General features: G+C 42.7%; 1 protein-coding gene across 2 annotated transcripts in view; it reads left to right on the top strand.

The window, feature by feature from the left end:
- Positions 1–25,508, top strand: part of LOC141989170 (deubiquitinase DESI2-like) — a 76,285-nt gene that overhangs the window by 39,290 nt on the left and 11,487 nt on the right. Inside the window, exons 3-4 of one of the 2 annotated variants that reach the window (XM_074955568.1) lie at positions 3,529–3,670; positions 14,342–14,402. In XM_074955568.1, the coding sequence (XP_074811669.1) occupies positions 3,529–3,670; positions 14,342–14,402 (203 nt within the window). Of the gene's footprint in view, positions 1–2,347; positions 2,442–3,528; positions 3,671–14,341; positions 14,403–25,508 lie in introns of both variants that reach the window. The other variant, XM_074955566.1, reaches the window with a different exon arrangement.

Here is a 25,508-nt window from a genome sequence, read left to right as displayed (position 1 = left end):
CTTCGTCCTAACCTGGAGTAGCCCAGGACAGTGTTCAATAGCCCAGGGGAACAGATCCATTGCCTCAGTCCATTCAAAACTTACCTACAAAGGCAAGGAGCCTGTGGTGTTAATGAGACTACCGCAAGTAAACTAGACCAAGCCACAATCATTAAGATGGCCCTCATAAAACTGGATGTTGGCATGGTGTTCAACAGACAGAGTCTGCTTAGAACAGAGCCATTCGAGATCCTATTGGAAGAGGGGATGTACCCTATGTGTGCAGTACCACCTGGAGAGTGCCCATCCCACTGCTCCTGAAAGTGAAAGAAGAACTGGAAAGGATGGAGAGGAATGGCACAATAAAGGGCAGTAATGAACCACTGGAGTGATGTGCCCCTGTAGTGTCGTGAGGCAAGGGGGAAAACTATTAGCACAGATCTAAAGATGCTCAATGAAACAGTAAGAAGGGAAAGAGAGATTCTTCTCACCACAGAAGATACTATCCCCAAGTTAATGGGTGCAACAGTGCTCTCTTCACTAGGTTTCAGACAAGTTCCTCTCCACCCCAACAGTACCAACTTTTCTGCAAAGCCATTCAGAAGATATTGCTCTTTACTACCTCCCAGTCAGGGTCACAAGCACCGAGAAATCTTCATATGGAAAAGGAGTGGGATTCTGCAAGGCCTGGAGAGAGTGGAAGCTTTTCTGGATGATGCTATAACTCCTAGGAAATCACAGAAAGAACATAGCATAATACAGTATTGCAACAAGTTCTGATGGCAACGTTACAACAAACCCAGCAACAGTTCTGATTGATAGAAGAGCGGGGAGGGCAGATCCAGAAAAAGTTTTCCAAAATTTTATTTAGCAAATTGGAGAAAATTCATACTTAACCCACCCTCAAAAAAACAAGCTCTTTATGAACTCCTTAAAACAAAAGTCTCTGTGTGGATCTGGAGCCAAGCATAAAAATAAGCTTTTGAGGATCTAAAGAATCTATTAACCACATCCCGGGTACTGATATTTTATGATGTTTCCAAGTCTACAGCGTTCAGCTGCTATTGTGGGGTGCTAATAGGAGCCTTTAGCATATTGCTCCTGATGGCTTTCAGATCCTAAAACCGAAACAGGGAGAGAGCATTTGGCAAGTATATGGGCATGTGAGAAGATCAAATGGTACATATAGGCTTGTGGCAGTTTCATGCTCAGGATGGACCACAAACCACTCAGACATTTAATAAACAGCAAAGATCTAGGAAAGGTGCCCCTTACATGCCAGAGTTTTCTCATGCATTGTTTGAGAATTAAACCTATTGTAGATATGTACCATGGAAATACTTTGCGGTGGCTGAGAGTTGCCAGATCTAAGAGGCTTTCTTCTCTAACTGTTGGAATGCAGCCCAAAGCTTATCCAGCCTTAAACCAGGAGACCCAATCCTGATAAAACCATATGAGGAAGAATGTTGGACAACACCAGCTGTTGTCACTGGACGTAGCTGCAGCTTGAGATCCTACATGACTGAAACTGATGAAAGTACTCAGTACAGAAGAAAAAGGCAGCACCTTTGGCTGTTGGAAGGAAGGTTCTAGACTGGAGCTCTGCAGTGAAGCAGAGAGAGAGAGACAGAATAGTGTTAGGGGTAATTTTGTTTTTCCTTACATGAATAAAGCTCCTTGTTCAGTGTTAGAAGAGAGTGTCTTTGTGATTTTTTTTTTCTTTTACCATTGCCACATGACCGATTACATGTTCCAGTATGCAATGGTCCATCTTGAACCAAGCAGCTTTTACAGTTGACTTGAGATGGAGCATGACATGATGGGTCCTGTAGTTTCCATAGGTCTGACCTGCGTAAAGTGCAGCTGCAATTAGCTCAGTTTTTCTAAAAATCAGGTGGAGACTTTTGACTCCTGGTAAACTGCCTGTGTATCCTCCTGCTGGGCAGTGTTTGGTAACTCTCTGCTCTACTGAAGATTGGAGGAGTTTTCTTAACTGGGTGTCAGTCCCATCACCTTCCTATATTACTTTAGGATTTCTTCACCTTAGTAATAAGCTTTGCTGCCACCTTGACTTGCTGACCAAATCCATTCAGGCGAGCTCAGAGAGCCCCACACAGGGATTGCCTAGGACTATGGCCAACTAATAGCATTAGCAGAGATGGAGTATGATCGGGAATTGGGGTTGTGGGGGTATCCTGGGGCTGATAGGTAACTGGAGTAGGAGGATGGATTTTAGTGCCTGACTGAAACTGACTCTGGCAACGGCCCTAACACCATTGCTGAGGCTAAGCCATGCAGACAGCTCCTGTGGACTTTCCCTGATACAGCCTTCATTTGATTACTCACAGTCTCTTTCTTTCCTTGTCAGAATTTGCCTATGGAGGGCATCCTTATCCTTTCAGTGGGATTTTCGAGATCACACCTGGCAGTGCGGTAGAGCTTGGCGAGACCTTTAAGTTCAAGTAAGGGCCCTTCTCCACACACCCCTCATCTTGCCATCATCAATGAGCCTATTTAGGGTCAACAGATCAGTCCCGCCTTGCCATTTTGAGTCTCATCTTCCTAGTACCTGCTTCCACCCCCACCATGTTTCCACCTGCTCCTGATTCAAAAGCAGTCCAACAGGATTCTTGGTGTGGGTAAGGCTGTGCACAAGGACATGGGGCAGCATATCTGAGAGAGTGCTCAGCGTTTTCCTCCTCTGTTTTCAAGTGCATTTTGACATGAACACAGTTCTTTTTTGTAATTTGGTTGTTTTCTTTTTGTGCTCCAGTTTTGCCACTCAGCAAAATTCTGAGACTAGTACCTTGGTAGCTGCTGCAGAGCCAGTAGAAGGAGCACAAGAATCACACATTGCTTTTTATGCTTTCCACAAAACCAGGAGCTATTGGAAGTTTTCTCTTTTGTCTGCTTCCTATTGACAGAGTGGGAATACATTACTTTCTAGAGCAGAAGTGGGAGGATTTTAGATGCCCCATTATAAAATATTCAAGGTGATCAGATTTTGGGACTGTGGCTCAGTTAATGGAAGATGGAGCCTGTCTTCCCTAGATCACTGATTCAGATTTGGCTCAGAAGAAATTGACTGACTGCAGGATTTTACTCTCTGAGATCCATGGCCTATGTCAAATGAACCTTGTGGGGGTGGAGAATTTTCAATCCAGTTCTTACCGTCAGAAGTGCACATCACAAAAACCACCACCATAAATGGCACATTTCTTGGTGGTCTCAACTGATGGACCCAGGACTGAATGGGTAGAGAAGTGGTCCCTGCAGCTCAGAGTTAAGGCAGTTTTGCAGGGTAGTGTGTAGGGAAGGTCTCAGTGCTGCTGCCTGGGCTGTACCTATTTTTGTGGATAAATAGAGGACATTAGCTTGCAGAGTTGTCATTCAGGAACTTTTCACTAGCACTACGTACATGTAAACCAATCCTGCCAAATTTAAAGCCTAAATGACTTGCCAGTGTCTTGTTTTCTCTCTCTTTAGCCTGTGTCTATTCAACCTTTTTCACGGTGTCTTCCCATGTTTCCTGTTTTGTTTTTAAACTAGAGAGTCCGTTGCTTTGGGCACCACTGATTTCACAGAAGAGGATGTGGATAAGATTATGGAGGAGCTGGGCAAGGAGTACAAGGGCAACGCGTACCATCTCATGCACAAGAACTGCAATCACTTCTCCACTGCTCTGGCAGAGGTTGGCACAGCTATTTTCTACTTATCTTTACTGTTTCAAGACCCACAGCAATGCTCATGTGGGAACTGGGGCCAGCACAGCCATAACCAAATCTCTGATCTCTGGCTTTAACCCTCCTTGTGATGTTGCAAAAGTTCTTTGCTGTTCTTAAGCTTTCAAAAGCATGCAATCAGGATGGTACTGAGGTCCAATACAGCAGGTTAATCGCAAGTAGGTATTGTCTGTATTGCTCACCTATAACTTATGTATCTGTGGTAAAGAGGTGGGTGCTGAAATAGTGCTGTAGGGCAGGGGTACCTGCACTCTGGCACATTGTATTGGCTACTCAACAGAAACTGGAAGGCCATACTTAAGTAGCATCGTGATACAGGACGGCCAGGGAGCAGTGGTAGAGTGCTAGAGGGGAAATATATAAGCTCAAGGCTAATTAAGGTGTGGTTCCCTGTAGACTAGGGAAAGTGGTTGCAGGTTAATTGGAGCACCTTCAGTCAATTAAGGCCCTGTTAGGAACCTAATAAGACCCCCTGCTTCAGGCAGACAGAGAAGAGGAGGAAGGAGAGAGGACTGGAGCTTGGAGGTGTGCTGTGAGACTTGGAAAATCAGAGAACTGAAGTAAGGGGGACCCTGCCCAGTAGGGGAGGGGGACTGTCTTATGATAGTTTGTAATCATGTAATTAAAGCCTGTTTTTTACTACAGGACCCCAGTCTCATTCAGTAAATGAGTAGTTATCCAGTATTTCTTTTTATCCTCCGCATTCCATGTTTGACCCCAAGTCTTATTTACCACACACCATCCAAACCCTGCAATGAAGACTGATTTACTTATTTCCTCATGGACTTTTCTATGGCACTCAACACTTTAGTGTCTGAGTGCTTCACACATATTAATGAATTTATGTTCACAACACCCTTATCTCCATTTTACAGGTGGGGAGCTGAGGCACAGAGCGATTAAGGTAAAAAAGCACCCCCTTATTGGGGATGCCTGATTTGAGACACCCAGGACTTGATTTTTCAGAGTGCTTAGCATTATAGAGCGCTTCATACGTTCAAAGCACAGCTTCAGTTACGGCTGTGAGTACTCAGCACTTCTGCAAATCAGACCCAGGGTCTCAAGTCAGGCACCCAGAAAATGAGAAATACACAATTAGTGCCCACTTATGTAAAGTTTGGTTTAACTGACTTGCCCAGCACCATACAGGATCTCTGTGGCAGAGGCAGAGATAGACTCCAGTTCTCCAGTCAACTGCCTTAACTGTGAAACTTCTCTTTCTCTTCCTGCAGTCCCCTACCTGATTCACTATATGCCTTTCAACTTTTGCAACAGATGAAGCAGAGATCCTATAGACAAAAGTCTCTGTCACTACACAGTTTTGATTGATCCCCACAGCAGGTCCATCTTGTGCGTTGAATAAGGCAGGGGTCTTGTGGGAAAATGGTATAGAGTCATAGATTTTAAGGTCAAAAGGGACCATGATGATCCTCTAGTCTGACCTCCTGCACAACGCAGGCCACAGAATCTCACCCACCCACTCCTGTAATGAACCCCTAACCTATGTCTGAGCTATTGAAGTCCTCAAATCATGGTTTAAAGACTTCAAAGTGCAGAGAATCCTCTGGCAAGTGACCCGTGCCCCACGCTGCAGAGGAAGGTGAAAAACTCCCAGGGCCTCTGCCAATCTGCCCTGGAGGAAAATTCTTCCCGACCCCAAATATGGTGATCAGGTAAACCCTGAGCATGTGGGCAAGACTCGCCAGCCAGCCACCCAGGAAAGAATTCTCTGTAGTAACTCAGATCCCACCCCATCTAACATCCCATCAAGGCCATTGGGCATTTACTGCTAATAATCAAAGATCAATTAATTGCCAAAATTAGGCTATCCCATCATACCATCCCCTCCATAAACTTATCAAGCTTAGTCTTGAAGCCAGATATGTTTTTTGCCCCCACTGGTCCCCTTGGAAGGCTGTTCCAGAACTTCTCTCCTCTGATGGTTAGAAACCTTTGTCTAATTTCAAGTCTAAACTTCCTGATGGCCAGTTTATATCCATTTGTTCTTGTGTCCACATTGGTATTGAGCTTAAATAATTCTTTTCCCTCTGTGGTATTTATCCCTCTGATATAATTATAGAGAGCAATCATATCTCCTCTTAGCCTTCTTTTGGATAGGCTAAACAAGCCTACCTCTTTGAGTCTCCTTTCATAAGACAGGTTTTCCATTCCTCGGATCATCCTAGTAGCCCTTCTCTGTACCTGTTCCAGTTTGAATTCATCCTTCTTAAACATGGGAGACCAGAACTGCACACAATATTCCAGATGAGATCTCACCAGTGCTTTGTATAATGGTACTAACACCTCCTTATCTCTACTGGAAATACCTCGCCTGATGCATTCCAAGACTGCATTAGCTTTTTTTCATGGTCATATCACATTGGCAGCTCACAGTCATCCTGTGATCGACCAATACTCCGAGGTCCTTCTCCTCCTCTGTTACTTCCAACTGATGAGTCCCCAGCTTATAACAAAAATTCTTGTTGTTAATCCCTAAATGCATGACCATGCACTTTTCACTATTAAATTTAATTCTATTACTATTACTCCGGTTTACAAGGTCATCCAGATATTCCTGTATAATATCCCGGTCCTTCTCTGTATTGGCAATACCTCCCAGCTTTCTGTCATCTGCAAACTTTATTAGCACACTCCCACTTTTTGTGCTGAGGTCAGTAATAAAAAGATTAAATAAGACTGGTCCCAAAACTGATCCCTGAGGAACTCCACTAGTAACCTCCCTCCAGCCTGACAGTTCACCTTTCAGTATGACACATTGTAGTTTCCCCTTTAACCAGTTCCTTTATCCACCTTTCAGTTTTCATATTGATCCCCATCTCTTCCAATTTAACTAATAATTCCCCATGTGGAACCATATTAAATGCCTTACTGTGCTCATGTAATTAAAAGTGGTGTCATAATTGTGAGAACCAAAGGTTAATTTAGGAGGGAGCTGGTGATTGGCTGACACACACCCAGATTCTCAATGGTTCTGGTCCATGTTGCCTCTTGAAAGAGAGAAGATTCAGTATCCATTATATAAATTTTATTAGTGTTAATAAACAAAAATAAAATCAAGAAAGCATATCGCTAAAAGGAAACTTCTGTTAACACTGCTAAATTGAATTAAGAAATACAATTACCAAATCAACAAATTAACAGCAATATGGGATGGTAGTCAAATCATCAGATTTATTTTATACAACAGCTAATCTTATAAGTCATAAAAATGAATCTCAGGAGGTGGTTGTCTGTTTGGTTATAAGTTCCAGCTAAAGAACTTCATCCAAGGCAGCGCAAAAGAAGAAATTTGACAACTCTTATTTACCAATTTACAGCCGACCGTTTTAAAGTGTTTTAGTTCTCTCTACAGAACGTGGAACATGCATTCAATAAATAGCTTTTAAGAGACTGAGTTCAGGGTTGTTTAAACTTTCCTTCCAGTTCCTTCTCCACGTGACCTTTCTTGGCACTCTCACGCACGCACACGCGCACACACACGCACAGCCACGCTTCCATATTCTAAAATGCTAAAAAAGGCCTGGGACATCTTCCAATTAATAAAATAAGACAAAACCAGGAAAAGGAAAAATAAAATACTTAACAGGGTTTGAACTCTGTAGCGCTCACGGCCTTTAGACTAGGATGGAATAGGAGCTGGAGCTGCAGTCAGGGAACCAGATGATGATGTAGCTGGTACAGTGCTTGGTGCTGGGAGACTGGGCAAAAGTTGGTGGAGTCTTTGTTGTTCTCTTCACTTCCTTTCCCCAAAGGTGGCCTGCTTTGTACACCAGGAGTGTCAGTCTTCCCTCGGCTGGCTCGTTGAGCTGGTGGACAAAGGCCCATGGCTTTAACCTTCATTTTTATAGTTTGCGATTTTTGCTCACTCCACCTTACAGCACCTCCCCCTAAGGTCTTTCGACAAATCAGGCATGAAATATACCTTGATCAGAGGTTAGGTAATTTTTAGGCCAGCATCAGTTTGAAAAAGCGCTGCTTAAGCCAGCAGTTTTAAAAATATTTATTGTTGCATACCACAAGCACTATGGGGGTGAGTTTGTCACCCCCAAAAATATCCAAAATGGAAGAGGCGCAAGACCCTTTTTGAGGAAGTTAACCTATCTCTCTCCTCCCTGACCCTTCAGGGCAGAAAGCCTTCGATGACATCTTGTACCAACTTACCAAAAGTGAGGGCTCAAAATTCAGTAAAAATAGCTGGTTGCAAAGACCCGAGCAAAAACACCAGCCTCTCAACATCCATCAGCAACATTAAAATTACATGTGGACATCATCTGACAGATGTCTCTGACTTTTCTGGTAAACATGATAATTTGGCAGCCTTCCTATTTTTAAAACGGGTGACAGGTCATGCAGCTTATCTCTTTGGAAATTTCAGTCTTCTAGGGGAAAGACTTTAAAGCTTCTTAAGATAAATCCCATTTAAACTAAAAATAATTAAAGTTTATATAAAGTCTGTATTTTCATATATGTTGTTTCTCTCTCAAATTGCACACACATAAGGGGGCCAAATTAAGGTTGTGCAGGCAACTTTTATTTTGGCATTTCCTAATTTTTGACTGCTTGACTTAATATTCTTTTTATGTGGGTTTTAATGTAACTTCCTATTAAAGTTTAATAATTAAACAAACAAACTGAAAAAACAAATTCTATCATGTGGAACCATACTGACCACCCACGGGAGTCATCAGCAGGGTTTGGATCTTTACATTCACAGCAAAAGGCAGTAACTAGTAGCAGTAGTAGGCTGTTATCTTCTGTATAGACCAGTCAGTGGAGGGTGGCAGAGAAACACGCTTTGCCAGTAGGTGTCATAGACATTAAATTGTCTTCTCTCAGCCAGAGACTCAGGACTCCTGCGTTCAATTTCAGGTTCTGAAGGGGAATGTAATCTAGGTATTATAGACTCTTATGCCCCCAGCCTGTCTCTTTCCACCGTACTGCTATCTATCACACCCCAACTCTCACCCTTCTGCTCTTATCCACCCCCAAATCTCCACCCACTCTCCCTCTATGCTCCTACTGCACCTTGCCTCCAGCTCTCCTCCCCTTATTCAAGCCCCTATCCCCTGGCTTCTGTCCCCTCACTCCTCTGAGACTATGTGCCCTCCAACTTACCCCTTTTGCTTCATCCATCCCTCTCCCCTTCTGTTCTTATCCAGCCCCACCCCCACAGAGGCTCCTCTTCATCTGAGGCAGACCACAGCATCTATTTAATAATGCATAGCTACATTATGCAAAAGTGAAGGACTGGAAGTAAAGAAGAATATACAAGAAAAAAATTGATGTGGGGATTTAGGTCAGCAGAATGTAATTTCTTGCTCAAACTGGGATTTGACTAGGGACACCAGGTTGAACACACAGCCCCATGCAAAAAATCCCCAGGGAGCTCAAGTGGGTACATGTGGTCAGGACCTCTCTTGCTACCTCTCATCCAAGAGATGGCACTTTCAGGAGTACTGTGCCTTTACACCGCTCTTGGCATTGACTCACTTCTGACATGGAGGGAAGAGTGCTACCTACTGAATCATCAATGCCACTTCCTACAGCAGCTTGGCATTCCTTGGAGGCAGTGTGGCCTAATGGATAGTACATTAGACTGGGATTCTGGAGACCTTGGTTCTATTCTTGGTGCTGCTGCTGACTTGCTGGGTGGGTGACCTTAGGGAAGTCTCTTCACTGCTCTATGCCTCAGTTTCCACATGTATAAAATGGGAATAATGATACTGACCTCCTTTGACTGGCACTTCGAGATCTACTTATGATAAGAGCTAGATATTACTGCTGCTTCTACTACTGCTTCTATTATTATTATCTGTCAGGCCAATACTACTTGGGATATTTGATGAGATCACAGCCTGTGGTGTTCTCCGTGCAGACAAAATCAGGGGTAGCACTATGAAGCTAAAAGAAAAGGAGTACTTGTGGCACCTTAGAGACTAACCAATTTATTTGAGCATGAGCTTTCGTGAGCTACAGCTCACTTCATCGGATGCATACTGTGGAAATTGCAGAATACATTATTATATACACAGACACCATGAAACAATACCTCCTCCCACCCCACTCTCCTGCTGGTAATAGCTTATCTAAAGTGATCATCAAGATGGGCCATTTCCAGCACAAATCCAGGTTTTCTCACCCTAAAGAACTATCTTATCCAGAAGGAGAGAGCTGAGACAGCCTAAAAGCCGGTTGGCAATGTAAGAGTTAACATTTAGTTTTCACAAACACGGTTGGGTGAGACGGACAGCCATGTGCTAGCTGACTGTGTCTGGCCTTCTTAATTTCCTCATTTGGCTGTGGCCCTGTTAATTAGTGTCCATACAGATGTTACTCAGTTGGCTGATTGGCTGGAAGTTTGGAGGCTACCATCTGGTCACGTGGACTGAAGGCAGACTCCATGGCACATTAAGCAGACAGAGGTCATGTTGCCACAGAGAGAGGACAGAAAGGAGTAGGAGCTCTGTTCTCCCCATGGAGGATGGGTTAGGTTCTGAGTCCCATCTTAATAAAACACCCACTCTTCCCATTGTTCGGGCTCAGCTGATTGATTGGGCTCCCTCAGACAGAAACCCAGTTACAATCTGAGATGGGCTTGAGCTACCACATTCAGATTTGGATCCAGTTTCTGAACACTCGATAGTTGAGAGATAAAGGCGGTATGTGTGTTGATTTCAACCTCTCTCTTATTACAGTAGGACAGATTTACTTTTAACAAGGCCTCAGCTTGGCTTGCCTTGCCTTTTCATGCCCACAGTTGTTGGTGGATGCAAATAACTGTGGATGCAGTTGATGTCGATGTTAGGGGGCTTATTCCTTCACCCGCTTACTTCCCTGGTCCTTCTTGCATGAACAGAGAGCAACAATACCTGGTTTCAGAGTGACAGCCGTGTTAGTCTGTATTCGCAAAAAGAAAAGGAGTACTTGTGGCACCTTAGAGACTAACCAATTTATTTGAGCATGAGCTTTCGTGAGCTACAGCTCACTTCATCGGATGCATACTGTGGAAACTGCAGAAGACATTATATACACACAGAGACCATGAAACAATACCTCCTCCCACCCCACTCTCCTGCTGGTAATAGCTTATCTAAAATGATCATCAAGTTGGGCCATTTCCAGCACAAATCCAGGTTTTCTCACCCTCCGCTCCCCCCCCCCCCAAACTTACTCTCCTGCTGGTAATAGCCCATCCAAAGTGACCACTCTCTTCACAATGTGTATGATGATCAAGGTGGGCCATTTCCTGCACAAATCCAGGTTCTCTCACCCCCTCACCCCCCTCCAAAAACCACACACACAAACTCACTCTCCTGCTGGTAATAGCCTATCCAAAGTGACCACTCTCCTTACAACGTGCATGAAAATACAGGTTTGTGCTGGAAATGGCCCACCTTGATTTTCATGCACGTTGTAAGGAGAGTGGTCACTTTGGATAGGCTATTACCAGCAGGAGAATGAGTTTGTGTGTGTGGTTTTTGGAGGGGGATGAGGGGGTGAGAGAACCTGGATTTGTGCAGGAAATGGCCCACCTTGATTATCATACACATTGTGAAGAGAGTGGTCACTCTGGATGGGCTATTACCAGCAGGAGAGTGAGTTTGTGTGTGGGGGGGCGGAGGGTGAGAAAACCTGGATTTGTGCTGGAAATGGCCCAACTTGATGATCACTTTAGATTAGCTATTACCAGCAGGAGAGTGGGGTGGGAGGAGGTATTGTTTCATGGTCTCTGTGTGTATATAATGTCTTCTGCAGTTTCCACAGTATGCATCCGATGAAGTGAGCTGTAGCTCACGAAAGCTCATGCTTAAATAAGTTGGTTAGTCTCTAAGGTGCCACAACAATACCTGAAGTCCAAAGGTGCAAACAATTCAATGTTTATTGGGGTGAACTTCCAGCAAGCATGATTCCAGTTTCCTTCCTTAGTGTCCCCCTTCCCAGCTCTGACACCACAGAGCCTTACCTGTGGCCCTGTTCCCATTCCTGCCCTTAGCAGGACATGATTCCAATTTCCCCACCCCCATTCCCTGTTCCCATTCTCCCCCCCCCCCCCCACACTTCCTGATTGACTGCAGACTATACAGTAAAATTTGAGTTCTGCTTAGCTATACCTTAACCAATCATTTTACTGAAACTTAACTAACCAATCCTAACATATTGTAACATGATTATTTAACCAATTAGTTTACACCCAGCAAAATTAATTATACAGCAGACAGAAACAATCACAAAACCAGAAAGAGATTATACAGACAAACAATAGGGAAATGGGGACTACAGTGATAGAACAACAAAGAAATGAGGATTTCACATCCCAGCTATTGATAAGTGAGTTCTTGCCAGACAGGATGCTATCAAACTAAGTTTCCTTTTACATCTTCTAGGCACTTCCCTTTCTCTGGAGGCGATAGGCATTATCAGGACAGGATTGTATTCCTAACAGCCCCAATAGCACCTTATTTCAATGTGACTAGTTTGGAATGTGAGGATGTGACCATTCGCTTCCCAGCTTATGGCTGCCTCTGCTGCTTAGCCAAAGATTTAGCCTAAGCACAGGGCCTCAGACTGTCATAGTAAGAGAAGGACCTTACACCGGCAGACAGTGATTTTGATTCTTTCTTTTATACCTCTATAACTAGCTAAGTGATAAGAATACACCTACATTCTTAGAGTATAGGCCTTTACAGACAGGCCTGAATATCTATATCCTAACAGTCATTTACATGTCTAACTACTGGACTGCACCCACATATTAGGCATCTAAATGATTCTAGCTGCAACCCAGATCCCACCTAGCTGCCCCTAGTGGTACCTTCATGGTTCATCTGGGAAGGGAGTGGGAAATTAGTGAACGTGGCAGCCTCCAGCAGAGATTTTCAGATGTGAATGTGCAAGCAAACTGCAACGTTATTGTTAATAACCTGGTTCCCTTTCAAATTCTTCTAGGGCAGAGGCAAGTCTTAAACTGTACAAAAGTGTGCTCTGTGATCCCTATGACAGATCATGCATGACTGCTCCAAACTGTCCCTTTTGATGATACATCCTCAAGCTGATGTCCATATAATTAGGTACTGGATTGAGAACCACAAACTGGTTTTAATTTTAAAGGGCATTTATGTTGGAAGTACACTGCAGGGCTTCAGTGACAGAAGGGCCAGTGCTCGGTTCATGTATTGGTTCTTTGCTCCCTGCTCTTGAAAGGGGAATGATTTTCTTTCTGATTTGTATGCGTAATTTATCTGAAGTGCCACAGAAAAGGTCACAACCTTCTGCATCTTGTAGCAGCCTCCCAGCCTGGAGTTATTTATCTGTCTTACAGTTGCTCTGAAACCCTCCTGCTGCTGCTTTTTTTAAATAATGGGGGCAAGCAGGAAAAGGCTGAATCAGTTAATCCAACCAGGTCAGGTCTCCTGGGGCACAGACAGAGAATCCCTGATAGCTATTGGGCCAAACACTGCTCACATATGCCTGTGTGAATGGGCAATAATTCTGCTTAAATCAATGATAGCAGAATTCAGCTGCGTGGTTAAGAAACTTGTTCTGAAAGAGCTCTCTGGGATGCTGAGGTGAGAGTTAAGCATCCCAAATCGTCTCCTAAATTACCACATAATTTTTTTTTAAACCTAGAGAGACTATTTAAAGAGACTGAAACTGATCCTGAAGTTAGCACATTTGGTTCAAACTCCCATGCGATTATTCTTTTGAAGTCTCTATATTTCTAAGACTATCTAGATTTGATTGGTAAAAATCACTTGTGGGAAGCAGTATCATCCCAGTGCCAGATTCCCTTCTTACCATGCTTGTTTTTTCCCTCCTTTTGCACCTGCTGCTGCCTTTTTCCTGCTTTATTCCTCCACTCACAAGCCAGTAGGTTCCCCATCTGTCAAGCATCGTTACAGCGTGGGCTAGTGGAATGATTAAGTGGAACCTGGCAAGGTTCAGAAGTTTGGTTTGGATTAGCACCTTGAGGCTGAACTGATTATCTGAGCATGTTGGGACAAATTCATGCACCTTCACAGACTTCAGTGGTGTTGCACTTCCTGACTCTATCCTTAGCAAAAATTCCAGTATGCTCCACTGAAAGTTTCCAAATGCTCCCTCTTCTGTCTCTATTGGATTTCTTTGGAAATCTAGGAACCAGTAGACCAAAGAGCTGCTTTGCTTTGTTCAAAATTGGCCAAATGGAAAAGTAGTGTGGGGATGTGGAAAGCATCCATTTCCTTCCCATGTATGCCTTGGCCACCTCTCGACAGTCTATGGCAGTGTTAATCCTCCCCTCCCTATCTGAAATTCTTCATCATGTGATCACAGCTCCCTCACACCCAAATTGGATCAGGAAGTGGAGCCAAAGAGTAGTTTCCTAAATGGGCAGTGGGGAATGGTATTGAGGAATTAGTTCTCTGCTGATGCTTGATGACTCTGGAGTTGGACAGGATCATGGAGAGGGAATTTAGAAAGATACTTTGGTTGGTGGGTCATGGGTTTATGAAGCTGGTTCTAGGGATGGTGAACGTAGTGCCCACTTTGGTGACCAAAGCTCTGGGACTAAGAGTGGTGGCAATAGTTACTTTTTTTTGTTTTGTTTTTGTTTTTTAAAGGGCTGAGAGTGATGAAAATCTCATGGATGAGGAGTGTCTTCTTGGGGAGAATAAAAGGAAGGTGACTGAAGAAACTTGTGTCCTACTAGGCAGTTCTCACAATGTCACAAGACCAAGGTTGCTCAGACATGCTTGGGGCCATAGCTACTGGCTCATGCAGACTCTGGATTCTCACTATTAATTGGTGATGAGACAATACCTAGAGTTCAGAGGTCTGATTTAAAGAAGCATGCAAAAGCTTGGCTGCTTATCCGCCAGCCTTTGGGTGGTAGCTTCTTTTGTTTTATCTGTCTTATTCCATAAAAGGAACTTAATTGCTTCTCCTATTTAGTCCGGCTAGCACACTTCTCAGCCCCAGCTAGGTCTGTGATTGCCCACAGATCAAAGACCTGCTTGCTGGCAGCTACCAACACCAACAGGAATGGAAGGAGAGTGCGTATGAGGTCAGCAGTTAGAACGGGAAATTGTGAGCTAGGATTCCCGTGTTCTATTTCCTCTGCCGCTGACTCACTGTGCGACAATGGACAAGTTTGCTAAACCTCTGTGTCTCCGTTTTCTCATCTGTGAAATGGTGATGCTAATACTTCCCTCTTTCATGGGCATAGTGTGAGGCTTAATTATCTGCAAAGTGCATCAGATCCTCTGATGACAGGTGCTGTAAGGGGCAAAGTATATATTTTTTTATTAGATAGCCTTAGTTGGCTGCCAGAAGAACAAAGAGAGACTCCTAAGCCCCTGAGCTGGTTTAGTTCAATCTGCAGTAAAATAGTTCCATGTCCTTACTAGGGCTGAACTGTGTGGTGAGATTCCAAGCTTGTCAGAACCAGTTACCACTGAGCTTCGTAGCTAAAAGTCTTTTGTGTGTTCTGGTTCAACAGATTCAGCATCACCTCACTCAGAGCATCCTGCTATGAGGGTTAGCCCAGAAGCTCACAAAGGCAGTTGGGTTCTCTGAACTTTGGTAAACATCCAAACCCCAAATGATTTGGGGTTGTCATCCTTGGCAACGCTTACTTTGAAATTGCTAAGATAATGGCAAATGGAGTCTGAATGAGGGATTATGCAGGGTATCGCAACCTGAGGGCTAATGTGAGTGTTAGCATGCAGGAGTTAAGCTAGCAGTCTAGTGGATAGGGTGCTGCTAGTGGCTGGCAGCATGTTAAGATTATCAAGATTATGGGGGCAGATGGAGCCAGCTTGGGCAGGCACACCTGATGAAAGCATGCAAATGGAATCTTAGTAGGAGGAGTCTGTATGCAGTGTTGTAGCCATGTTGGTCCCAGGATATGAGAGAAACAAGGTGGGTGAGGGTCCAATAAAAGATATTACAACTTCTGTTGGTGAGAGGGACAAGCTTTTGAGCTATACAGAGCTCTTCTTCAGGTCTGGGAAAGGTACTCCGAGTGTCACAGCTAAGTACAAGGTTGAACAGATAGTTTAGCATAAGCAGTTATCACATATTCTAAGGGACCATTCAAGGTGAAGTGGCTCATTAACACCCGTGTAATCATAGCACAGAAAGTGGGGTTAGTGGGTTACAGATTGTTATAATAAACCATACATTCAGTGTCTGTATTAAGACAATGATTTTTAGTGTCTAGCAAAGTTATGAATTTAAGCTCCCAGGCTCGTCTTTTTAAAGTGTTGTGCAGGTTTCCTCTATGTAGCTGGAAAGCTTGTCTCTCTCGCCAACAGAGGTTGGTCCAATAAAAGATATTCCCACACTTACCTTGTGTCTGGGAAGTATCTGGCGATTCCTGATGCTACATGATTTTCAGGTGGAGCCATATCCAGATAGGATACAAGATTTCGTACCTCACCCCACCCCTGTAATTCTGGGCAAAGGTCTCTCTATTAATAGGTGGTGGTGTGTGGCAGGGAGGGGGGTGTAGGTCTGTCACTGGTTGATAGAATCATGCTGGATAGGTTTGTGCCCTGTGTAATTGAAGCCATGGTGGAATGGGGGTTAAGGAGTCTTAAGATGCCTGTTATGTGGACAGATGAAGTTATGTTTTTTGCTTTCGGTGTGGGGGGTAAATGGGTCATCCTTCATAAGGGCGGTTGGAGCCATGTTGGGATGGGGCAATTTGTTCTATTGGAAGGTGGAGGGTAGAGCTGTGCTGAGGAGCTGATGGCTGGAGCATACTAATTGGCCTCTTGCGATCTGTATTTCTTTTCTAAACCAAGGCAAACCTGCTGCTGTGTGCAACAAATTTACCGCAGTGTTCTGATTTCCTTAAAAATTGTTTGATTGTCAGCAAGGCAGGTCTGCTGCATCAAGGAATGGTCAAACAAGAAAGCCGCTTTTTAGCCATCAGTGAATAATTTGACTCCAAAGCTTCCCAGACCCACACTTAGCAGAGTGCAAGCTCTAACTTTATTATTAGTTAGGAAACAGGAAGCCCATAATATCCCGGAAGTCACTGGAGAGATCAGAGCTGGAATGGGAGTGTGGGTTACTTCTGAATGCACCCGTGTCCGATTTTGAAAATGCAACTGCTTTTGGAAGCTGAACTTGAGCATATCCCAGTCAAATAGTATTCAAGGTTTCTTCAGCAATCATTACTGTTGGTTTGTTCTGCAAAGATGAGGCCCACGGGATGCGTTTGTGGGAATGGCATTTTGTTCAGCAAACACTTATGAGCTATTCTGGTTAATGGTTGGCAGGGGGCAGAGACAGTTAGGACGAGTGATGGGCAGCAGGAAGAAATAACAGGGAAACAAAGAACATCAGCAAGTGATTGCTTGCTTCATGCCTGGTCCAATATCCGCTGAAGTGAATGGAAAAACTCCAACTTACTTCAGTGGGCTTTGGATGTGGCTAGCTGCAGGTAGGGGCTGTATATTTTTTCTTAGTTTAAGTACCATGATGATTTACAGCATTCCACAGAAGCTCATTAATAATGACATTCTGTATCCATAAATTCCTCCTGCAGTTTCAATTGGAGGTGATTTTTCTTTATTTCCTGCCATAAGGTTGTGTAGTTTTTCTGTTGAATACAGCAGCTGTTTTATTTCAGGTCTGGCCACAGTAAAGCAGTGAAATGAGCAGATTTCTAGGAATAGCTTCTATTATCAGTTTAAGTTTATGAAGCATTTTAGAATTCCTTGGGATGAAATATGCTATATAAAAGTCTAAAAGATTATTCTTTCATCACTAACCTTTACACTCTTGGCTGCACTGAATGATTCTCTCAGCTCAATGAAAATGATTAACAGATAAATGGTTCAGAGAGGGCAACAAAGATGATTAAGGGTATGGATCAGCTGACGTACAAGGAGAGACTAAAAAGATTAGAGCTGTTCAATTTAGTCATAGACATGAGGGCCAGAATGGACTATGATGATCACCTGGTTAGACCTGCACATCGCAGGCCACAAAACCTTACCTACCCACTCCTGTAATAGGCCCATAACCTCTGGCTGAGTTACTGAAGTTCTCAAATCTTGATTTAAATACTTCAAGTTACAGAGAATCCACCATTTATTCTAGTGCAAACCAGCAAGTGACTCGTGCCCCATGGTGCAGAGGAAGTTGAAATTCCCCCAGTATCTCTGCCAAGCTGACCTGAGAGAAAATTCCTTCCCTACCCCAAATATGATGATCAGTTAGACCCTGAGCACGTGGGCAAGACCAGCCAGCCAGACACCTGGGAAAAAATTCTGTGTAGTAACTTAGAACCCTCCCCATCTAGTGTCCCATCTCTTGCCATTGGGGATATTCGCTAAAAGCAGTTGTGGATGGGCCATATGCCACTGTATGCAATCTCATCATGCCATCCCCTCCATAAATTTATTAAACTCAGTCTTAAAATAAGTTAATTATTTTGTCCCCACTTCTCCCCTTGGAAGATTTTTCCAGAACTTCACTCCTCTGACGGTTAGAAACCTTTGTCTAATTTCAAGCCCAAACTTATGGATAGACAGTTTATATCCATTTGTTCGTGTCAGTTTTGGTCCTTAACTTAAATAACTCCTCTTCCTTCCTGGTTTCAGAGTAGCAGCAATGTTAGTCTGTATCCGCAAAAAGAAAAGAAGGACTTGTGGCACCTTAGAGACTAACAAATGTATTTGAGCATAAGCTTTCGTGAGCTACAGCTCACTTCATCGGATGCATTCAGTGGAAAATACAGTGGGGAGATTTATATACACAGAGAACATGAAAGAATGGGTGTTACCATACACACTGTAACAAGAGTGATCAGGTAAGGTGAGCTATTACCAGCAAGGGGGGGGGGGAAGCCTTTTGTAGTGATAATCAAGGTGCGCCATTTCCAGCAGTTGACAAGAACGTCTGAGGAACAGTGGGGGTGGGAATAAACATGGGAAATAGTTTTACTTTGTGTAATGACCCATCCATTCCCAGTCTCTATTCAAGCCTAAGTTAATTGTATCCAGTTTGCAAATTAATTCCAATTCAGCAGTCTCTCATTGGAGTCTGTTTTTGAAGTTTTTTTGTTGAAGAATTACCACTTTTAGGTCTGTAATCGAGTGACATTCTTGTCAACTGCTGGAAATGGCCCACCTTGATTATCACTACAAAAGGTCTCCTGCTGGTAATAGCTCACCTTATCTGATCACTCTCGTTACAGTGTGTATGGTAACACCCATTGTTTCATGTTCTCTGTGTATATAAATCTCCCCACTGTATTTTCCACTGAATGCATCCGATGAAGTGAGCTGTAGCTCATGAAAGCTCATGCTCAAATAAATTTGTTAGTTTCTAAGGTGCCACCACAAGTACTCCTTTTCTCCCGTCCTGGTGTTTTTCCCTCTGATGCATTTCTAGAGAGCAACCATATCTCCCCTCAGCCTTCATTTTGTTAGGCTAAACAAGCTAAGATCGTTAAGTCTCCTCTTGTGAAGTAGGTTCTTCGTACCTCTGACCATCCTAAAAGCCTTTCTCTGCACCTGTTCCAGTGTGAAATCATCTTTCCTAAACATGAATTGCACACAGAATTTCAGATGAGGTCTCACCAGTGCCTGGATAATGGTACTAACACTTCCCTGTCTCTGCTGAAAATACCTTGCCTGATGTATCCCAGGATTGCATTAGCCTTTTTCATGGTAACATCACATTGGCAGCTCATAGTCATCCTGTGATCAACCAATACACCCAGATCTTTCTCCCTCTCTGTTGCTGCTAACTCATACATCTCCAGTTTATAGCAAAAAAGTCTTGTAGTTAATCCCTAAGTGCATGACCTGCACTTTTCTTCCTAGCTCTTTTACTACAGTTTTCAAGGTCATCCAAATCTTGTATGATATTATGGTTCTCCTCTGTATTAGCAATACCTCCCAATGTTGTGTTATCTGCAAATTGTATTAGCACACAGCTACTTTTATGTGCCAAGGTCATTAATGGAAGTGTTAAATAGGACCAGTCCCAAGACCTATCCTTGAGGAACTCCACTCATAACCTCCCTCCAGGCTGACCGTTCACCTTGCAGTATGACCTTTTGTAATCTCCCCTTTAACCAGATTCTTATCCACCTTTCAATTCTCATATTAATTCCTATCTTTTCCTATTTAACTAATAATTTCCCATGTGGAACTGCATCAAATGCCTTCCTGAAATCAAGGTAGATTAGATCTACTACATTTTCTTTGTAGAAAATTGGTTATCTTCTCAAAGAAAGAGATTATGTTGGTCTGCCACAATCTACCTTTTGTAAAACCCTATTGTATTTTATCCTGATTACCATTTACCTCTATGGATTTAACTACTCTCTCTTTCAAAATTTTGTTCTAAGTCCTTGCTTGCAATTAAGATCAAACTCATGGGTCTGTAGTTTCCCAGTCACTATTTTTTCCTTTCTTAAATATATTTTTCAATTCTCCAGACATAGGGTATGACCTCCCCCACAAGTTTATATATTCATTAAAAATCCTTTGCTATTGGGGTGGCAATTTCATGTGCCAGTTCCTTTAACATTCTTGGATGGAGATTATCTGGGTTCCCTGATCTGGTTCCATTAAGATGTTTATGTTTGGCTTCCACCTCAGATGTGATGATTTCTGCTTCCATAACCTCGTTCCCATTAGTCATGCTGCCCGTGCCCCCAAGCTCCTCATTACCCTTATTAAAAAAAGGGAAAATATTCATTTAGGTGTTTGGCAGTGCCTAGATTATCTTTAATCTTCACCCGATCCTCCGTGCTTAGCGGTCCCACTTCTTCTTTCCTTGTTTTCTTTTTATTTAGTTGGCTAAGGAATCTTTTACTATTGGTTTTAATTTCCTTTGCAAGGTCCAACTCTGCTTGGCTTTTGGCAATTCTCACTTTTCCTCTGCACTTTCTGACCTCCAAGAGGTAGCTTTCCTTGCTGATCCATCCTTTCTTCTATTCCTTATAGGCTTTCTGCTTTCTCTTAATAACCTATTTGAGATGCTTGTTCATCCAGTTTGGTCTGGACCCTTCTCCACAAATTTTCCCCCTTGCTTGCGATGCAGGCTTCTGATAGTTTCCTCAACTTTGACTTAAAGTAATTCCAAGCCTCCTCCGCATTCAGAAACTTGAGTTCTTCAGTCTAGTCCGCTTCCCTAACTAATTCCTTTAATTTTTTTTAATTTGCCCTTTTGAAATCAAGGACCCTAGTAGCAGACCTCTTATAAAAGAGATGATTGGGGGGGAGGGGATATGACAGAGGTATATAAAACTGTGAATGATATGGAAAAAGTGAATAGAGAAGTTTTATTTGCCCTTTTCCACAATACAAAACTCAGGAGTCATCCAATGAAATTAACAGGCAGCGGGTTTAATACAAACAAAAGGAAGTACTTTTTTCACACAATGCACCATTAACCTGTGGAACGTGTTGCCAGGGGATGTTGTGATGGCCAAAAATATAACTGAGTTAAAAAAAGAATTAGATAAGTTCATGGAGGATAGGTCCATCAATGGCTGTTAGCCAAAATGGTCAGGCATGTAACCCCATCTTTGGGGCAACCCTAAACCTCTAAGTGCCAGAAGCTGGTAGGGGAAAACAGGTAGAACTTTCCAAAATGGCCCTGTTCTGTACACTCCTCCTGAAGCTTTGGTACTCCCATTATTCAAGGAAGGATACTGGGCTAGATGGACCATTGGTTTGACCTAGTATGGCCGTTCTTAATAATTGCCTGTGCTCACTCTTGGTCCAGCCTCAGTCCCCATCTATCCGCACTTGTGGGTAAGAAATTTGAATTAAGAACACAAACCCCTTACATTTCCATTTTAAAGTGGTCCTATTGTCCAGCAAATTATATGAAATTTGCAGGTATCTCATTAAAAACAAAGGCACATGTTCTCAACTGTCATAAATTGGCATAATCCCACTGTAGTCAGAGGAACTATGCCAATTTTCACCAGCTCAGGATCTGGCCTGAATTTTCCTGGTCATGGCAGCATGACATTTTTGTATGTGCAATGGCATGAAAACATATTCCTCTTTTGCACAGCTCTAGATGGCAAGGAAAAACCTAATCCTTATAACTAAGCTTGGAAGGACTAGATTTTTATCAGAAAATGTCAATTTTACCATAAACACAGGCACAAAAATATTTCCATTGATGATAATTGAAATTTACAGATAGGCAAAATAAGAAAAATGCTGCTTGAGTTCTTAGTTTGATTTAAGGATGTTTACTTTGTATATTTTGACATGTGATGTTGACAATTTCTGTTTCAATGGCTGTAAAGCTTTAACTTTTTGAATCTCAATAACTACATTCATGAAATAATTTATGGCCTGAGCCTCTATTGTTTGGACCCCCCATAATTTCCCACAACTGTGAAAATTTAAAACCATAAAAATAGAAGAAAATGCTTAAATATAAACACTGATAATAACCACCGAAATTACATGTATAAAAAAATCAAATTCTGCCCAGCCGACTTATAACAGAAGCCAGTTGATAAGTAAGAAGTGTCAGAAGAGTAAGCAAATTACCTAGGTGTGGCAGTTAGTTTTTGCAGGATTGGGAGTCTTGTTTGGGAGCAATTCCCCACCCCCACCCCCACCAGCTGCTGGATTCTACCTCTGATCTTTCCCTGCCTCCCGCCACTCCACCAACCTGTTGCTTCTGTATAGTTGTTAGAGAAGAGCAGCTGGGAAAAGAAAAACTGGAGTGTCAGAGTCAACCCTTCAGGGAAGAAGCTCATCACAACACACAATGGGATTGGCCTAGAAGACATGTTCAGCATGGAATCCACACTCCAAGGGGTGAATCTCTGAGTTGTGGTTGTTCTGAGCCATTGGCCTGGCAGGAACACCCTGCTGTGAAAGAAGAATTCCTCTGTGTGCCCTTGCAATAGCTTGAGTGAATTACAGTTATTCATCCATTTGGTATGATAACCATTATTCTAAGTGTCACCAGTAGTCCCAGTCTTAATTATACTCAGTCTTCCCTAGAGGGCCTTCTGTTATTAGGCCACTTGTTACCTATCTTGTCATCCTGAATCTTCTTGCTGTACTTAAATCCTAGTCTCAATGACTTTCACACAGGGGAACATCTTCACATGGCATACTTGGTTTACAGCTGAACAGGTTGATACCATTGGTGAATCTGACTCCTTGTTTTGTTCATCAAGATGGCCTGTAGTCCAGACTCTCAGCCTTTGAGCATCTCAACTGGAGCCCTGGTTGCTTGGGCTGAAATAGCACTTCCTCACCCACAGCCCTAGAACCAGCTGTTTCATTTGACCCTGATTTTTTTTTCTGCTCTCATAACTTCTCTGCTCATGGATTCCTATATACATGCAGCTATATCCTCTAGCACGGGGACATAGAGATGCAACTGCCATGTTCCTGCAAGTAGGCAGAGGGAGTATGAGTGATAGTTTGGCAGACCCATCATTTCTTCCTGCTCTTTCCCTTTTGCAACCTCCTTTCCAGGTTCATTGTGACAGTGCAGAGGGCTTGTTTCACTTTACACGAGGAAAGTGACTGGGATTCCAGGGAGAATCTCCATGAGGACCATGTCACACCCAGGGTGGACCAGAAAGTGATGGCACAGGGGAATCTGGGCATCTGGGCAGCCCTGCTTGCGCTGATTTTAAAGCTTCTCACCCCTTTCCCCACTGGCCTTAGGATACCAATTCCCTGAAAACAAGTTAACTACTGAGTCCATTCATACTCATTTACTAGTCTCAGCTGTTCTCTACACTGTGAGATGAAGGCCATTCACAGTACTGCTCCTTTAGTGCATGCACACTGAATGCAGTCTGGCCTGAGCTTTATGGTATGTTGCCACTCAGTCTATTTTGTTGATCTATGCAGGCTAGTTACACTCCCTGGGGTGTAAGTTCAAGTTTTTACATGGTAACTATAAAACAAATTTAGTGTAAACAATTAATTCCAACATGAAAACTTTACTAAGGCTTTGAAGGAAACTAAGCAGTCATGGGATAACAGGGAAGGTCTTCTCATGGACCAGTAACTAGTTAAAAGATAGGAAACAAAGGCCAGAAGTAAATGGTCAATTTTCACAATGGAGGGAGGTAAACAGCAAGGTCCTGCAAGGGTCTGTACTGGGACCTGTACTGTTCAACGTATTATTTAATGATCTGGAAAAGGGATTTGCCAGTGAAATGGCAGTGCTTGCATATTCAAAATTATTCAAGATAGTTAAGTCCAAAGCTGACTGTGCAGAGTTGTAGAGGGATCTCACAAAACTGGGTGACTTGGCAACAAAATGGCAGATTAAATTCAACATTGATAAGTGCAAAGTTATGCACTTTGGAAAAAATAGCAATATATAATGATGGGCTCTAAATTAGCTGTTATCACTCAGGAAAGACATCTTGGAGACGTCATGAATACTTCTCTGAAAACGTCAGTTCAATGCGCAGCAGTGGTCAAAAAGGCTAACAAAATGTTAGGAGCTATTTGGAAAGTGATAGAAAATAAGACCAAAAATCTCATGCGCCACAATATAAATCCATGGTTTAGTGTGTCTGGTTCTGGTCACCCCATATCTAAAAGAATATAATGGAACTGAAAATGGTTCAGAGAAGGGCAACAAAGATGATCCAGGGTATGGAACAGCTTCCATATGTTGAGAGACTCAGAAGGTTAGGGCTGTTCAGTTTAGAAAAGAGACAAAGGAGAGGAAATATGATAGATATATAAAATCATAAATGAAATGGAAAAAGTGAATAGAGAAGTTTTATTTGCTTTTCCTCACAAACAAAAACCAAGGATCACCCAATGAAATTAATAAGCAGCAGGTTTAATACAGTAGAATCTCAGATTACAAACACCAGAGTTATAAACTGACTGGTCAACCACACACCTCATTTGGAACCAAAAAAATGCAATCAGGCAGCAGCAGAGACCAAAAAAAGAAATAAATACAGTTCAGTACTGTGTTAAATGTAAACTACTAAAAAAATAAAAGGGAAAGTTTAAAAAAAAATTTGACAAGGTAAGGAAACTGTTTCTGTGCTTGTTTCATTTAAATTAAGATGGTCAAAAGCAGCATTTTTCTTCTGCACTGTAAAGTTTCAAAGCTGTATTAAGTCAATGTTCAGCTGTAAACTTTTGAAACAACAACCAACACGTTTTGTTCAGTTACAAACATTTCAGAGTTACAAACAACTTCCATTCCCCAAGGTATTTGTAACTTTGAGGTTCTATTGTAGAAACAAAAGGAAATACTTTTTCCACACAGTGCACAATTGACCTATAGAACTCATTGCTAGGGGATGTTGTGAAGGCCAAAAGTATAACGGAGTTCAAAAAAGAACTAGATAAGTTCATGGACGATAGGTCCATCAATGGGTATTAGCTAAGCTAATCAGGGACATAATTCTGTGTTTGAGGTGACCCTAAACCTCTGCCAGAAGCAGAGGGGAAGATGGGCTGGATCTCTCAAAAATTGCCCTGTTCTATACACTTCCCCTGAAGCTCTGGATTTGGCTGCTGTCGGAGACAGGATACTGGGCTAGATGGACATTAGTCTGACCCATTATGGCAGTTCTTATGTGAAGTTGTTTTTCGCTACATCTCAAGTTATGGTTTCATGCTTGAGTGCATGTTACCTTTCAGGAATGTTGTTTAAAACAAACAAACCTCATGTTAGACAACCAGGAAGTATGGAGTTCAAGTTGCACTTGTCCCCAAGGTACCCAGGCTCCCGTAACTCTGCCTTTATAGAGATGTGAGGCTGCCATCTTCCCTTCTTTGCATG

The sequence above is a fragment of the Natator depressus genome, chromosome 6 (assembly GCF_965152275.1).
Source record: "Natator depressus isolate rNatDep1 chromosome 6, rNatDep2.hap1, whole genome shotgun sequence".
NCBI classification, from domain to species: Eukaryota; Metazoa; Chordata; order Testudines; family Cheloniidae; genus Natator; species Natator depressus.
Note: the sequence above shows the minus strand (reverse complement) of the source record. Positions and strands in the feature narration are given on the sequence as shown.